This window comes from Adiantum capillus-veneris, chromosome 4 (genome assembly GCF_014529385.1).
Source record: "Adiantum capillus-veneris isolate H3 chromosome 4, ASM1452938v2, whole genome shotgun sequence".
Lineage (NCBI taxonomy): Eukaryota > Viridiplantae > Streptophyta > Polypodiopsida > Polypodiales > Pteridaceae > Adiantum > Adiantum capillus-veneris.
The window spans coordinates 156247649-156264700 of record NC_140934.1 but is presented as its reverse complement, the minus strand read 5'-3'; the positions used below and the strand labels follow the sequence as shown (position 1 = coordinate 156264700).

Here is a 17052-nt window from a genome sequence, read left to right as displayed (position 1 = left end):
GATGCGCAAAGCGTCGCACCAGCTAGAGATTGAGACTGGTAGATTTAGGAGAGTACCACCAGAGGCCAAGATTTGCCATTTGTGTCATATAGAACCGGAGACAGAGTTACATCACATATGTCATTGTCTATCTTCTCAACAGCTTGCCTCACAGGGAGACACATCTTCTTGGTATCCACAGATGACATCCTGGTTTCAGTTAGATGTTTTAGTATGGACAGACTACCCCCTTTCCATGGATGCACCCTCCTTGTTTCTCACACGGACCGAGATTACATGCCTCATCAAATAGGATTTGATTCAACTAGACACCAGGAGGACATGGACAGAGAGCATCTTCTCCAACTCATAGAGGATGGTTTCCTACAGAGAGCATCTTCTCCAACTCATAGAGGATGGATTTATGATCAGACCTTCATACATGGACACTCATTTATTCCGATGTGCTATTGGTCAGATGCGCAAAGCGTCGCACCAGCTAGAGATTGAGACTGGTAGATTTAGGAGAGTACCACACAGAGGCCAAGATTTGCCAGTTGTGTCATATAGAGCCACAGACAAAGTTACATCACATATGTCATTGTCCAATGTACTATGAGATACGAGGCTGTTTTCACTATCTATTTAGAAAGGGCTTTGGATCACTGGCTAGAGTCATGAGATATCAGGATCAGTGGTGCCTCGGGTTGTTTTTGCTAGAGCTGCGTAGACACAGGAGTCTCCTCAGGAGACTAGATAGTGGGAGACATGCACAAAGGAAAATCACTGATTTCTTTAGAGCAGAGACTCAGCAGTCAGATGAGCAAGCTTTACAACAAACTTCAAAGTCCACCTATACCAACGGTATATTGACTGACAGAGCCATTGAGCTTGCGAGAGCTAGGCGTCCACGTCTACGAGGGCCACCACGACATCAACAGAGGCTCCATCAGAGGATCAGGACTATTCTAGCACGCTATGGGAGATATCCAGTATGACTATTTACTAGCGTAGACATTGACGATATTCTTAAGCGACGATGCAGCACATCCTCGAACAGCGCCCAATGCCAAACATCCTCGAGCAGGAGGAGGAGGAGAGAATTTTAACGTTGTAGGAAACTATCCCAAGAGACCTATCTGACCAAAAGGCCAAAATGACCTATGAGACCAAACTGATACAATCCTGGTGGATCTAATACAATGTCTGGGTACAAAATAAAATCAAGTAAAATAAAAGCTCAAAGTAAAATGAACATCAGTCCTCTCTCTCTCTCTCTCTCTCTCTCTCTCTCTCTCTCTCTCTCTCTAGCCACACACACACACACACCTTTATTGAATCGACTAGTAGCCTTCGAGATTTCTTCGTAAGTGAGAACTTTCCACGACGTTCCAACTCCCATAATTGGGATCCTTGTGTTAGCCCACTTCCAAGGCCACACACTACTTATCAAAGACTGCAAAGTGAATTTCCATGCCTTCAATCGTTTGCGTTGTCGAGCTGACAGAAAGATATGCATGCCACATTCCTGAATATTACTCCTCCTTATGCTCAAACAGCTACAGTTCTGTCTTGTCTGTACATAATTCTCCTCACAATGTGAAGATAAAGAACATGACATTAAGGGTCTTTTTAACGAGGAACGACTTAACCCACTATGGTCATTTGAAGAGGGGCTTCCATAAGAGTCAACAAAAGCATCCGAGCTGTCTAGAACTCTTTTTGGTGAGTTCATCCAACCTTTTTTGGGAGACCAGATGTTAGATATAATGGAGGTATCAAGCTGACTAGAGTTCTCCCATGCCTTTACTGTAAAGAGGGTAGGTTGAAACTGTAAAGATGCAACTGCAGTGAGTTACATGATCACAATAAGTGCCAAAGCAACAAAAATCATCACTCACGTATCACCCGGTTTAACCTGTTCTTGAACAGAAATTCATCATAACAAACCTTCTTCTCCGCAACCCTGCCCTCGTTGTGTCAAGCCAGCTCCGAACTTATTTTCTTTGTAACAGAGAATTCTGTAGTCTTTAACAACAGCTAAGGAGCATCCTGCTGGCAGCTGTCTCAATAAGAAGTTTCCCCTTCTATGTGCATGCCTGAATAAAGCACGTAATTCATTTGCATGGTTAGGGGCACAGAAAAAGTTGATTTAGGTGATAAGAGTTTTACCTTTTCAAATTATGGCCTGAGACAGTCACAACCACCATAGTGGCATTCATAGCTAAAACCTCCTCCACCAAGAGCTTTTCTGCGACATCAACGCTAGCACCTTTCACCTCCAGGTGCACCTAAACAAGATGAGAGATGATGCTCACCAGATCTCCCATAAAAATTTTGTACATGATTAATGTCATTTGTGCAATTGAGATGTCCAAGCAATACAATATACTTCCACTCGGCAAACATGTGCATACAAGAAAATGTGTCAGCCAAGCAAGTACCTGTTTTATGTTGCACAGCTCTTGCAAAGGCTTAAAACGTGTACTAACAACGTGCATTTTATACACATTCCCAGCAATGAATTTCTGCATCGTATCTGCTGCAAAAGAACTCAAATTTGTCAAATGTTTGAAATCAATGCCAGGACAATCATTAGGAAATTTGTCGGTAAGTAGAGTACACATGAGTTGTTCAAACATGATAAATTAAAATTGGTTTTCCTTTTATAGCATAAATAGCATTCCTACAGCTGAACTGTACAGTTGTACAGCATATATGTATGTGTGTACAGTTAACCATCGCGGAGGGGCATTTTTCTGCCCAAAGCTGACCATTTCAGCGTCCTTTATATACTTGAAAGCTTTGAGCTAAAGCTTCAAACTTTGCACAATGCCCTCAAGCACAGAGAACTCTGTTTTCAGTGTTGTACATTTGAACTTTGAAGTTCCAAATGTGTGGTAAATATTCCTATAGGGGAGTAACTGGCAGCTCAAACCAAGAGAAAGTTTTGAAAGATAACATTCATATGTATGAAGGTAGAGCATAAAGGTATATGTTCATTTAAACACCTAAATATGTATGCAAGTGAGCCAACATTATAAGATCAACAGAACTGACGCATGATAAAAGAAAACACTAAGATACAAGTTAAACATGAACCTTCTGTATTGCACAATCCATAAGCCACATTTTACGTTCTATACCCTCAGCGGGGCCTCACGTTAAGCTCCCATTTTCTCATCTTATTGATGATGGCTGTCTTTAAAGGTGAACATGATCAACCAACGACATTATCAGCCATCATCTTATTGATAATGGCTGTCTTTGAAGGTGAATATCAACCAATCACATCTTTAAACCTTGTTGCCTTTGGAAAATTGTTGGCTGCCACTTTATATAACCGCAATTCGATAAAATATCCTCTCTATTCGGAGTGCGTTAATTTTTTGAAGGAAGCATTGGAAGCACACGCTGTGCTTGTGCTTAATCATGTACAAAGTGTCTTGCTTAAGCAGGACCTTACTTGATACAACCACAAGCCACCACAAGAAGGAACACCACCATCACCACCCTAAGCAGCACGTTGATACAGGGAGCAGGGCGAGCGGGTCTGAGGCACAGCAAGGCGTAATTGCTCGCACGGGCCTAGAGTTTGATTGGCACATACCACAAGCCACCACAAGCAGGAATACCACCATCACCACCCTAAGCAACACGTTGATACAAGGAGCAGGGCGAGCGGATCTGAGGCACAGCAAGGCGTAATTGCTTGCACGGGCCTAGAGTTTGATTGGCACATATCACAGATGATGGACCAACCAAACAATACCTGTCACATGCACATCTAACCCTATGTGCGTGTGGACAAGATGTAGCTCCTACTTCTAGGGTTTAGGTCAGCCTAGAAAATGTTCTTGCACCCTTGTGAGCATGTCCAGACTCCAGGCACTCTAGAGTAGTTGCATACCCTCTGATTGCACAGTTCATTAGAACCAAGCATAAGCATTTTACCGCGTGTAAATCCAATTTTCCGCATGTGAACCACCTCCTATTAGTGAGTTGTCAAACTTATCAATAACTGACTTTTAAGCCTTATTTCTCAAGACCGTGGAGGGAAAGGAAGGCCACTTGGTCCAGTCTTTTGGGGCTATATAGGCAGCCATGGGGGGCGCTTGGAAAGACAAGAGGCCGAAGAAGATGGAAAAGTACCTGCAATACCGCAGCACAAACCCAGAAGCTCTAGCATTTCCACCCTCAACTTCAGCGAGCGTTTTTTCAGCCCATCAAGCCAGTGTTTCCAGCCCATCAAATCAGCGTCTTCAGCATCGCAATCATCAGCGTTTTCAATGTCGCAGATTTCAGCCCTTACCACCTCATGTTGCAGATACTAGCCTCAGCATCCATAGCAATTCCAGATTTCAGCCTTTAGCCTCGCAATACCCAACATCTACGGCAAGTTCCATCAGCATTCCTACAGTTAGAACCGTTGCACCAGTATTTGTGCAATCTAAAGCAAATACCTCTCTAGCAATAGAGAGGGGGGCCCTTGGAAGAGCGTTTGGAACCCCATCTGGTGTTGGTCTTCTCTCTCTCTCTCTCTCTCTCTCTCTCTCTCTCTCTCTCTTTATCACTCACAGCACTTTCATTCAAATTTTTTGTTCTCTTTCTCGCTCTAGTCTATTGCACAAATCTCGCGAAGTGAAAAGGGGAGCTCTCTCTCTCTCCCCTTTAGTAAAAGGAACCTTGAGTACGCACTAAGCACTCATCGTGAGCATTCACCATCAATCACTTCCATTGCACATTACATTGATATCAAAGCTCTTTGGCTTTGTTATGTATCATCAACAAAGACAAGAACCTAAAGAATCTCTCTCAGATTCATTTGTCAAGAATCTTGGTGCCTCGATCTCGGACTTATTAACCACTCCCACCCTTAATCCATCGCGCATCGGACGCACTCCTGTCTTCATCGCTCTGTCTTAAGGGCAATTAAGTCATAAAGAACCACACCAAAAAAAAAAACTTGTTTGAGATCGCACGTAACCCAGGTCCACTTGGGTATGTCCATCCCTAATCTGTGAGTGACAGATAACCAAGAAAAGAAGGGCTTGTCCAACCTCCCCTCGTTCCTCTTTACACTCATTGAGAGCGGACCTTGCACATTGCGACAGGCCAGTCGACGTGAGGTGGAAAAAAGAAACCTTGGTGTGAGCGAAGGCCGCCAAGGGGTGCACTTGCGGGAAGGAGTTGAGCTTGGATAAGAGAAAAGCCTTCTTAAACGTAGATTGCAAGCTGTAACAAGTACCCCAAACCCAAGTACCCCAAGAACCCAAGCACTGAGTGCATGGTCATCACCAGAAGCGGAATGGATACTTTGCGTGAAGATGATGAGATTGGAATTGGAGGAGAAGAAGTCCCTACACAGGAGGACCGTTTTCCGATCCTCCTCCATCCCTATCTACGCCACGGATTGCACCCAATTCTATGAAGACTTTGATGAAGTCCATGATGGAGATGATGCTACAACAAGAGGCTCAACCAACCGCCATGGAAAGGGAACGTGAAGAATGAAGGGCAACTATGAAGCTCGAGCGTGAGCAGGCACACAAAGCTCACAACTAGGTCCTCACACAAACAAGCACTCACGTGCGCACGCACACACACACATAGCTTCCAAGAGATGCACTCTCAAGCTCCACTACATCCAGGAGATTGACTCCCCAATAATATCTTGTGTCCATAACCCAATAAATGGGGGGTGATGGAGAATCTTTCTTCCAAGTGACGAACCACGATGTAGTAGTTCAAATTGCATGCGCTGCCTGTGTGTGGGTGTGCATGTTTGTTTGAGCAAGCATTCGTGTGCACTCGTGCAGGTGTGCAGATGCATGTGAATTTGTGAGAGAAGAGAAAGATACTTGCCATAGTCTCGCTGCCTGAGGGCAACAATCGTATCTCCTGGGCGAGCAGCCATGTTAATGGTCCAGCAAAGGAGGTCAAAAGCCTGGTCTTCTTCCAGGGGAAGTGCAACTGCAATTGTCTCTGGGGAATAGGATCCCTTGTCAAAGCCATGACGGGCTTGCAGGAAATGATTCTGGTTTTGCCATCTCAGCTTTTTGTCTGCCATAATTTGAGCTCTTGCTTTCAATGCTGCTAAGAATCCAACCGACTAAAAGGTATCTTCATTTCTTGCTTCCTTCAGAGCAGTGCCAAATTGTATCTCGTAGCATTTCGACTCCTTGCTTGTGCCCTTTCTCTTTCTCACTACAATGTCGCCTTCTGCTTTTAACCTGAGGATTTTCATTAATCCCTAATGGCCCTCATTGAAACCTAATTTCTCTGATGAACCTCGCAAAGCTGGCTCTTCAGCGTCACCCTTTCATGCAGCAACGCAAGTGCAGAATAATAATCTATTAAAGCTCTCCTCAACTAGCAGACCCTAGATCTTCCTTGCTTCAGCTAGAATCAAGTTAATGCGACACCTATCAGGCATGAAAATGCGAATTATTTTCAGCACCTATGGGGTGGTGAGTTCGGCCAATGATCTTTTCTGTAATGGAGAGTCCGGAAAACCCCCCTGGTATCTTCCTAACCGACACCTTTAAGCTCAGGTATGATAATGCTTCTAAGAACTGGTTTGATCAGAGGAGAAGCTGTAGCTGCACTAAAATCATATGGCGGGTGAGATGGAGAAACAGAACAGGAGAAACTCTAGGCTTGATACCTAATGAAACATAAGGAGCTTTAGCTGCTGCAAAGTCAATTAGGACACCATAGCCAGAGAGCTTGACAAGATAGCAGAGGACAGCTCGACGAACGAAGGAGAAGAAAGAACGACGTATGAGTGGCATGCCACGAAGAGCTTTAAAATGCTTCCTGAAGCACCGGCAAGAGTTCTTTCTCTTTTTTGTGTTGGAGTCCCATCCCACGCCAGTGGGATCTACGATGGGTGAACAAGAGTTGGGCCGGGTACACGAGATTACATTGCCACCTTGCAATCCGAGGATTGAACCCATGCCCTGGGTGTTGAGAGGCACATGCCTTAACCAAAAGTTGCCCACCCGTGCTTTCATGATTTACAGGTGTCCATGTGGGCTTTTGATGTGCAAATGTGTCGTGAGGATAAAATAATTCCGAGTACAACAAGGAATCGTACCCGAAATTACTTTACTTTAAAAGTAACCTTGTATACTACTTGAGATAACTTTTCTCGACAAGATCTATGACGCTCGATTGATGTCAACACTCAAGCATCCTTAATCCCACTTGCTCATGCCTCTGGGACTACATGGGTTTTCCTCAATACTATCTATAATGTGGTCTTCATTGAAGATCCAGTCATGGCATGTCAATCAGAGAACCCATGTGAGTATCTCAAGGCACCATGAGTCATCGAATTGCCAATAGTAAACTTGCTCTCGCAACACGGGCTAGGGTTTTGAGTCTAGGCCAAAGATATTGCAAAACACTTTTGTCTACAATCTGTTTGTGTCCATCCATTGTCATCGTAGATCCTATGACGGGGTGGTCATCAAAGATCCCATAGGGCATAATGTTGTGGGTGGGATTCTAATCATTTTAACCTCCACTAGAATTACTTCTTTAATTTTTGCAAGAATTCCACTCTTGCAACAAGACAAAAGAGCAATAGGCCCTGCCAATTTTGAAAATAGCAAGTCCTAGTGACTAAGTACCACCCCCACTTTCAAGAGGGATCAATGGTCCCAATGAATCAGCATCATTGTGATTGGTTGACCATAGTCCAATCACGACTTAAGCTCGTTGTGATCACTCTTGAGTGACATTAACTGTTTGTCATGGCACACAACCCTTGCCTTTTGTTCTTCGTCATGATGAAATGGTTAGCCCACATCATTCAATGCTTGGCCTATCAGTACCTCTCGGAAAGGGATTGGTACTCCTTACATGGATAGATAGTTTACTACACAAAACTAGACTAGAGAATGTGGGGCATGGGTAGAGCACGATCCTACAACCACTCCATGTTCTACCAGATCTTGATGATTAAAAGTAAGATACATGAATGTGGAAATAATTGTGAACAAGCTATTAGGTACTCTAAAATCATGTTGAATGGTGTTTATGCTACTAAGTTCCAATGGGATCTTTGATCTATGCCTTGGTGGTAATTCTGGGATTGATGTGATACCACTGTAATCTATTCGCACATCATTTGCATCAATTTAGCAATAGCTTGGGAAACAAGGTTCTAAAAAGTAGTACTCCTACTAATACTACTAATATTGTGTTTCCTTGGCCTTTTTTATTTTTATGCAGTACTCTCCCAATAAGGAGAGTTTAAAGATAGATTACCACCCAAAAAAATACACAAAAAGCCCCTACTCTACAAGCCCAATCAAGGATCTAGAATACACAATGATGTTCAACATGAAGCATTGGCCCCAACATGGGAGGCCAGCCCTAAACCATAGTAGAACTCCAAAAAAAATTGTGATGGCAACAACCTAACACAAGCATACCGAGTTTTTAAGCCATATCACGAGCGGGGCTCAAAGTCCCCTATCACCAAGCAGATTCTCCTAAGGCACTGCCACTACAACCAAGATGTCAAGCCTCAAAGAACCAACACCCTCCAACACACGAGCATCTAAGAAGCATAGCGACACATCTTCAACTAGCTATTGTGGTGAGCCTGGCACCATTGATGGGGGCCACCAAAAATAGCAGGAGACCAACTCACAATATGCATGACCAGCAAATCTGGACCGAAGAGAGGGTCGGGATCTTCCCTATGAGGGTTGGTGTCACCAAGAGGTGCAATTTGCCACCCCATGAGCCCTTGCCAACCACCGCAAGCTGGATTTAGGCCCACTTCGCCTCCAAGGAGGAGGTGGGAGGGAGGCCACACCTAGTGCCAAAAATAGGGGGGTAGACTGATGAGCGTCAGAGAGGCCAGGCACTACCCTCTAGAGTAGGTCCCCCATCTCTACTCCTTGAAACGCGCAAACCAATTGAGGCTTCCTACTGCAACCAACTCCATTGAGCTCTCGTGCTCCAAGTCGCTCGTTGCCAAAGCACCACCCAACCTTGCGCATCCGTGCATCCCTTTTCCAACCTTAACTCGTGTAGAACATTAGTCCTCTAGTTCCTAATATTATGTGTTTCCTTGGCTTAAAGGACTTTAGTGGCAAAGTAGCCAATGAAAATTGAGGTTGAAGCCTCCACTTTTGTAAGTGAGTGCACTTACGAAAGCAAGAGTAGCCAATGAAATTGAAGGTTGAAGCCTCTACTTTTGTAAGTGAGTGCACTTTTGACCTTTTACTAAGACACTTTTTACCCGCTTTCTTTTTCTTTTCCTCTCTAATGAGACGATTAGGTCTTCTTCTATCTATAATGGAGCTTAAAATTTTGAAGGAAGGAGAGGGCTCCACCTGTCACTCATTGGTTCACTTCAAGTAAAACCTTACATAAAATCTAATTGAATTCTTACATTACTTTGGTTTTAAAAAAAATTATACTTTTTATAAAGATTTTTTTATTTAATAAAAATTTGATTTTGAGATATATTCGGCTTTATCTTTTCAAGGGAATTTTTTATAAATCAATATTGATATTTTTTTTTAAAATGTGTAAGTTTTTTTTTTTTAAAGATTGAAAAAGGAGAAAACTCGTATATCCATATGTCAACTTGGGACTGTTTCGCTTTGAAGACAGGCATGCAAATAAAAGGGTCGTCATCCAAATGTGTCAATATAAGACTACTTCGATTTGAGAACAAGCATACAAATGAAGGGGTTGTTATCCACGTTATGATCATGAGAGAGAGAGAGAGAGAGAGAGAGAGAGAGAGATTTTACCATCGAGCTCATAGAAATTCCATCTTACTAGGGATACCCTTTCCCTTGAGATTGTCAAGATATTATGATTTTCTTGGCATTATATTATATCTTGTAAAGGGTAGCTGACATTTTTCACCCGTTGAAAACGAGCAAAATGCCTTGAAATGGATAAAATGCCTAGCAAAAATCAACCTTGACATTGACGTCCCACATGGAGAAAGAGATTTCCCAATCAAAGGGCCTTTTACCAGGTTTGGGGCATTAAGAGTTAAATTGTGGGCCACATTTTAAAATCTAAAAATTCTTTGAAATTTGATAAGCAAGGGTGTTTATCAACAATCAACCAAAGAGAGAGAGAGAGAGAGAGAGAGAGAGAGAGGGGACGAATTTTTAGTGTCCAATGAATGATGAAGCAAGGAAAGGGAGAGAGAGAGAGAAAGAGAGAGCAAAATGTTTAAGGGTGTAGGAACAATTTGAAGAGACATTAAAGTTCTATATAACACATAACAAGTCTTCAACAATTGAATACCTATCGGGAGAGAGAGAGAGAGAGAGAGAAGCAAAATAAGAAGAGAGTTTTTAATGCCATAGAAATAATCTCAAAAGATATATCAGACTTGGCTGAGAATAAAGTTATTCATGTTTCTTCTTTAGACTCTCTCTCTCTCATGCATGTGCGCACAAGTTTTGATAAGAGGAGATTTAAAACATTGTAGGAACGATTCAATGAGATCTCAAAGATCTATTCGATGGTCTCAAGTTCAAGACCCTACACACACACACACACACACACAGACCAATCATAGCAATCTTTTCTTTAAAGAGATTGAGAAAAAGGAGATTGCTCACCCTGTCTAGGCCCTATCTTGGGGCTGTCTCTTCAATTGCAACAACGATATTTTAGCTACTAGCCACGATGACAAGTTGTGTGTGTATGCACACATGAGATTCCGAGAAATTTGTTATCCACCTAACACATGGTTGTGTGCATGTGTGCATGCACGCATGTGTGTGTGTGTGTGTGTGTGTGTGTGTGTGTGTGTGTGTGTGTGAGAGAGAGAGAGAGAGAGAGAGAGAGTTATCATCCTTAAAGGTTAGATTGACCTAAGCGACCAAATATTACATGTATCGTGCTTGAAGTCTATGGATATAATGGTGGCAACTAAAAACTAGAATCCATGAAGTTTATGAGAGAGAAGAAAAGGGAGGCCATGGTCCGGGTTAAAATGTATGAAAAGCAAGTTTAATGTATTCAAAAGTTGAGCACTCAAGTAGGATATGATGCTTATACTCTCAAATTTTCAAGGAACATAATGTGTATACAAAAAGAGGCTCTCCTACAGTAGCTCCTTGTCCGGTCTCACATTTAAGGGAGTAAAAGCTAAGCCAAAATGGTTGGGTATGGTATAGATTGTGCGTAAGGAAGTTGGTTCAGGCATGTAATGGTTGAATACAAGATGCTCTCTCAAAGAGGAACATGCTTTTGTAATTTGAGAGAGAGAGAGAGAGAGAGAGAGAGAGAGAGATATCAATGACATGCATGATTTCAAGTCACGGCCTCAATTTTGCACCACGTCCTTCAATTTAGCATAATGGCCAAAACTCCTACAAAAATTAACAAATGAGAAACCTCATCTTGCTTCTCGTTCTATCACATTTTAAGGTGCAAATGGCAAATTGTACATGAACAAATAGTGTGCACCTTATCAAACTAAGATGCCTATGCATTGTTGTGATTAGGTGATGATGTGCAGTATTACCATGCTTGTGCACAAAACATATAGAGATGCAGGCAAGTAAGGTGTCTAGAGAGCAACATAGATGGAAGTTCAATCACATTCTAGATAATAAAAGAAAGCCAACTCATCTCTTTGTCCAGGTACAATGGAAATTATGAGCCTTAATCTTTTCACAACATGAAAAGTTTTATGATTACACACTATAGCAATTATAAGCTTTCATCTTAAAAAACTTGTTGACTTACCTAGTAGGTTATGATGTACACTACTACCATGGTTTTCTCACAAGAAAGACACAATTATATAAGCAAGTAAGAGAGTGGAGTAGATACATTGAATCCAATTGTGTTTTCATTGTTGAAACGAATTTATAGGACCCACTCCATTTTCAAACATGGTTTTATGATCACATTGACTTCTCTTATATTTCATCTCTTCACACCATGCTAGCTTATTTGATATGTATAATCAAGCTCGACAGCAATGCTTGACCAAGATAGACCAAAAGGAGGACTCTCTCTCTCTACCCCACTAGAAGTAGAGCACTCCTAAGTTTGTTGTACAAGGGCTAGCACCTCATGAGAAGTAATGTCTATGAGAAGCTCCCAAGCTTGGTATCAAAGAATGATTTGCATCATCTTACATATATTTATTTTTGTCAGAATCTGTCAAAGGGTTGTTTTATGCATCAATTTTAGAAATACATTAGACTATACATGTAGGAAGAAGTATTGATAGTGTACCACTTGGAAGAGAAGATAGTCCTATGAGAATAGATGTGATGTTTCTTTGGCCTCAACAATGTGCGGGTCGCATACTAGTTACCATTTAAGGAAAATGAAAAATCTCTCCAAAATATTAAAAAATGAGCAAGGTGAAGGCTCACATTGTCATTTTCAAACAAAAAGTTGAAAAGAAGGTTATGAGGACCTTAAATAAAGGGATCCATTTACAAACTAAACAATGTGAAGGATCACGTGGGATTTCTAAAACATGAGAAACTTGAAACACTTTGGAAGGGTTTGCAAAAAGTTTTCTTTCTTCTCTAAGAGTTAAGTGTCTTGCTATAGACTAGCAGTCTAGCAAACAGGGGGAGCTAGCCGCACCCATGCAAGAAGAGTAAGAGTAGCCATAAAGGTTTTTGAAATGGTGGAAATTCATTGGCGCTCTAGTCAAGAGAGAGAAGAAGCGGCCCTATTGCCTTTCTTCAAAGAATAGTATAATCCCTTCTAAAATGAAGGGATTGGTAGGGTTTGTTAAAAAACAAAAGAGAGAATGGTAAAGTTGTCAAAGTATACATTTTGGCCTTCATAACCCCGAGTGCAACTTGACCCTTAGGCAGTGACAATTACCTGCAAAGAGAATTGTGTCAATGAGAAATTTAGAGAGGACGATTAGAGGTGAGTCACAACATAATCAACTTGGAAAACAATGTCCAATGAGGTGATTATATATTTGAATTACCTCATTGAAAACAATGTCCAATAAGGTGATTGTATATACGAGTTACTTTCATTCGTAGAAGTGTACAAATATGGGATAAGTAAGCTATAAGAATTTCCAAATGAATTCCAAAGCTCCAAGTTGGATATCCCAACATTGCGACAATCCTTCATGAGAATACGTGTTCATGAAAATAGGCCATTAATTTATGCTTCTCAACTAAAATTACTAGTTTCTTTATCTGGACTACAATTTTAACCATTTATCAATCATCACATCAGACAAGGTTTATGATCTAAGTTTTAGGTGAAAGATTTAAACAAAATTAATATGCATTCATTATTAATGAGATATAGTGCATGTTTTTAATTATTTCAACTTAAAATAAACTTCCAACATTTTTACAAACAAATTTTTGGATGTAGTTATGTGAGGACATTACTTTTTCACACTTAAATATATCTCACTACCAAGTTTCAAACTTTTCTTTTTTTGTTTGATCAAATTGTTGCCTTTTTCATTTGCTTTTATATAATGCACATCAAGAATTATATGGAATGTTGCTTTTATCTTATTGCTAATTATCAATCAAATGTTGCATTCCAATAAAAAACATTAAATATTTTTTAGCTTCATATGAATCTTTATAGAAACAAGGTGAAGTATTCATAATGGCCTTCAAAAGGCAAAAAGGTGACATTGAGAGGTCATGAGAGTTTAAAATCCATTTTAAAAAGATAAAAGCTCATAGTGATCTCCACCACACACACACACACACACACACACACACACACACACAGAGAGAGAGAGAGAGAGAGAGAGAGAGAGAGAGAGAGAGAGCGCTTAGAGAGGGTACTGGTTAAAAGAAACCTTTTATCTAGTTCTTAACGTAATGTTGTGGAATTTAGTTTACTTCTTAAGCAGTATTCCAAAAAACCCGGGGCTTAGTGTATTTGTAATTGGCTAGATTTGCAAAATCTTGGCTAGATTATGATATGGCCTTGACAAACACCTGTATACAAGTTTTAATGTAAAAACGGACAAATTTTTAATATTTTGAGCTAAAAACCGGTCAACTTTCAAGTGTGCCCTTAATTGGTTAGGAGAAATGTTTTTGGCAAGCCCTGTTCTTAAGATTAATGTGATTTCTAGTATAAAAAAGTTAAAAGTTTTTAAAAATTTATTATCTTCAAATCATTTGTTGCATCCTTTCCAAAATAAAGTAAATGTAGCATTGGGAAAGATCATGTGAAAGGATTTCTCTTCAATGCTCCTCAAGGCTTTCAAGACTTTTTAATGCTCCTTTGAGGGACACTTGTCAAACTCCAAGAATTGGCTCTCTATAGTGGGTGCTCCTCAGTGCAATGTGCGTGACATCTCACTCAAAACAGAATGAAAACAAAGGAAACAATAGATATTAGTTGATCAACACAGAGACACAACAACAGACCAGAACATATTGACTCGACTATCTCAAAGAACCGATACACACTCTGGCGTGGCATCACATTCAGCTCCAGCCCAAGACTTACAGGTACAATGGGGGTGTCGAGGCTCAGATCAGCAGGGATGGTGCAGACGTGATGTGTGTATATACTCGCTACTCTAGATGATGACGTTGGACCATAAATGAAGAAGATGATCGTGATGACTCCACAGCTACTACTCATATGTGCCACCATAAAGAGCCACCAATGGCTCATAAATGTCAGCCATCTAATTCTATCCCCAAACTGAGTGGTGGTGGGCGACTTGGCCACCATGATGTCCACTAGACCATCGTTCGTATCCCTGCCAAGTGTCATTGCCCAGCCCAGAGAGTCCGTCCACTCTGAACCAGACCCAGACCAACTGTACTAATTGTGTGTCATGTGAAAGTGACATTGTAGCCTACTACAGGTTTCCCACCACAAAACCTCTCACCGTCTTGGTGGGAGGAAATACTGAAAAATTGTGAAAGAAAACCACTAGTAACCGCATCTATACATCTTTCTTGAAGCAGGTGCTAGGCCCCCAACCATGACCTTACATGCCTCAAAAGTGGAGTTAAAAGCATTGCATTGCTTGCAAACGCCGTAAGCCTTTAAATAGGTAGGAACTCAGTAAGATTGCATAGTCCAATAATCCCAATTGGCAAAATAGAATGAAGCTCCACAGCAAAGAGATATGCTCGGTTTGGATCTAGCGCATCTTTACCCTCCATAACCATAGTGAGAGGAAAATGACCTGGTCCATGCCCGGGGCGGTCACTTTTTAGAACGTGTATGATATCACGTGAGTTAACCAGAGAGGATTATTAAAAGACCAAAATGTATAAAAATGTATACATACAGAGGGGGGTGGGGGTTTTTTAAATAGGCTCACAGTGTAAGTATAGTATGTATATTGGGATATTATTAATTACCTCTTGAACGCACGTGATATAGGGGTCTTTTGATAAGTGACTGCCCCGGGGGTCCATGCTTGCAGATGAACCTTCCGACACTTTCTGCAAGCACTCTTCTCGATAAGAGGGTTGACTATAAGATCGAGTAACAACGCAAATAAGGATAACTCCATCGTGATGGCAGAACAAAAAGCATTCACAGCAACAGAAGGGCAATGAGGTGAATGCTTGAAAGCCACAAGGAAATAGCCAAAAGTCTCTTTAACTTGCTCGTCAGCTGTGATTGGATTACAAGAAACTTGCTTCCCCTTTGTGTCGCTGGCCATCTCCTGTGAACAAAGAACAAAGCCAGAGGGCCGCTTGATGGTTAAAATACAAGAGGTCTCCGTCTCCTCGCCCGAGAGAGAGAGAAAGAAGAGAGAGGATTAAAAAAAAAGGTGTGTGTGTGTGTGTGTGTGTGAGAGAGAGAGAGAGAGAGAGAGAGAGAGAGGGGGGGGGGGGGGGGGGGGGGAAGGAAGGGAGGGACAAAAGTAGAGAATGTATCAATGACACACCTATGTTGTTAAGGCGGTAGAGTTGTATTAATGGTGGAACATAGGAATAAGGCGCTTATAATAGGGCTGCAATGGGAGGGTTACGACTTCCAAGTAGGTAATCCCACACTTTGTGAGAGGAGCAACCAAATCCAAAAGGCTCTACAGTGCAGGGAGCAACAAAATTCAAAAGGCTTCTGAAGTGTAGGGGAGTGGATTGAGGAAGAGGAGGGGACTGTGTATGATTATGCAAATTGCTAAGGGGTGGATCAGCAGGGTGGGGGGAGATGAGGCTGGGAGGGGTGGGGAGATTTTTATTTTTTTTTAAAGGTAGGGGGCGAGGATGGGTTGGGGGGGGGGGGGGGTGAGGGGGGGTGAGGGGAGGGTAGGGGGCAAAAGGAGTGGAGGGATAGGGGGCAAAGGGTAGGTAGGGGGCTTCCATTCTTGATCACCATGGCTAGACCCACTCTTCCCAACTCCCCATTTGCACGCAGGGCTCTCATCCCTGCATCATTCCCCTCCTCAAATGATAGAGCCCGATAAGCTTGCCATGTCCTTGAAGCAAAAATTTGTCATGCCAGATTTCCTTAAGACATTAAACATCAAGTACCTAAAGCTTGGCTATCTCTACTTGATCCAGCATGCCGTGTACTTGCTTTTGCTTCCCTTGTGTATGGTCGTGGCCGCATAGATGGGTCGCCTTCGGTATGAGAGCCATTTGGGATATGCTTCAATACAATCTGGTCAATGTCATGCTATTCTCCACCACGCTTATCTTTGTCATTAATATCTACTTCATGAAAAGTCCATATCCTGTGTATATGGTGGACTTCTTCTGCTATAAGGCGTCCAAAACGGGCATGTGCAGTAATGAGGATTTCATGAGATACTCTGTTGCCATGGGTGTCTTCAATGATAAGAGCTTGGAATTTCAGTGTAAGATTTGTGAGTGATCCGGGCTTGGTGAAGAGACATACTTGTCGCCTGCTATGATTAGCTAGCCGCCTAATCCATGTATGGTAGAGGCACATCTTGAAGCAGAGCGTGTGATGTTCGGCGCTCTGGATGATCTCTTTGCCAAAACTGGGGTGAAACCTAAGGATGTGGGCATTCTTATTGTGTGTAGGGGCGAGGGGATATGGATTGATAGGGGCGAGGAGGGAGCAGACAGCTATCATGAGCAAGACAACTATCATGAGTAGGGAATT

General features: G+C 41.9%; 1 protein-coding gene across 2 annotated transcripts in view; it reads right to left on the bottom strand.

The window, feature by feature from the left end:
- The window catches only part of LOC147460196 (putative receptor-like serine/threonine-protein kinase At5g57670), a 64126-nt gene extending 57568 nt beyond the window's left edge, over positions 1–6558 (bottom strand). The window contains exons 1-5 of one of the 2 annotated variants that reach the window (XM_086511287.1): positions 5845–6558; positions 2424–2521; positions 2152–2270; positions 1930–2078; positions 1309–1824 (exon numbers count right to left, since the gene is read on the bottom strand). In XM_086511287.1, coding sequence (XP_086367413.1) covers positions 1309–1824; positions 1930–2078; positions 2152–2270; positions 2424–2521; positions 5845–6049 — 1087 coding nt within the window. In that variant the 5' untranslated portion in view covers positions 6050–6558. The remainder of the gene's footprint in view (positions 1–1308; positions 1825–1929; positions 2079–2151; positions 2271–2423; positions 2522–5844) is intronic. The other variant, XM_086511288.1, reaches the window with a different exon arrangement.
- Between the last annotated feature and the right edge of the window lie 10494 nt (positions 6559–17052).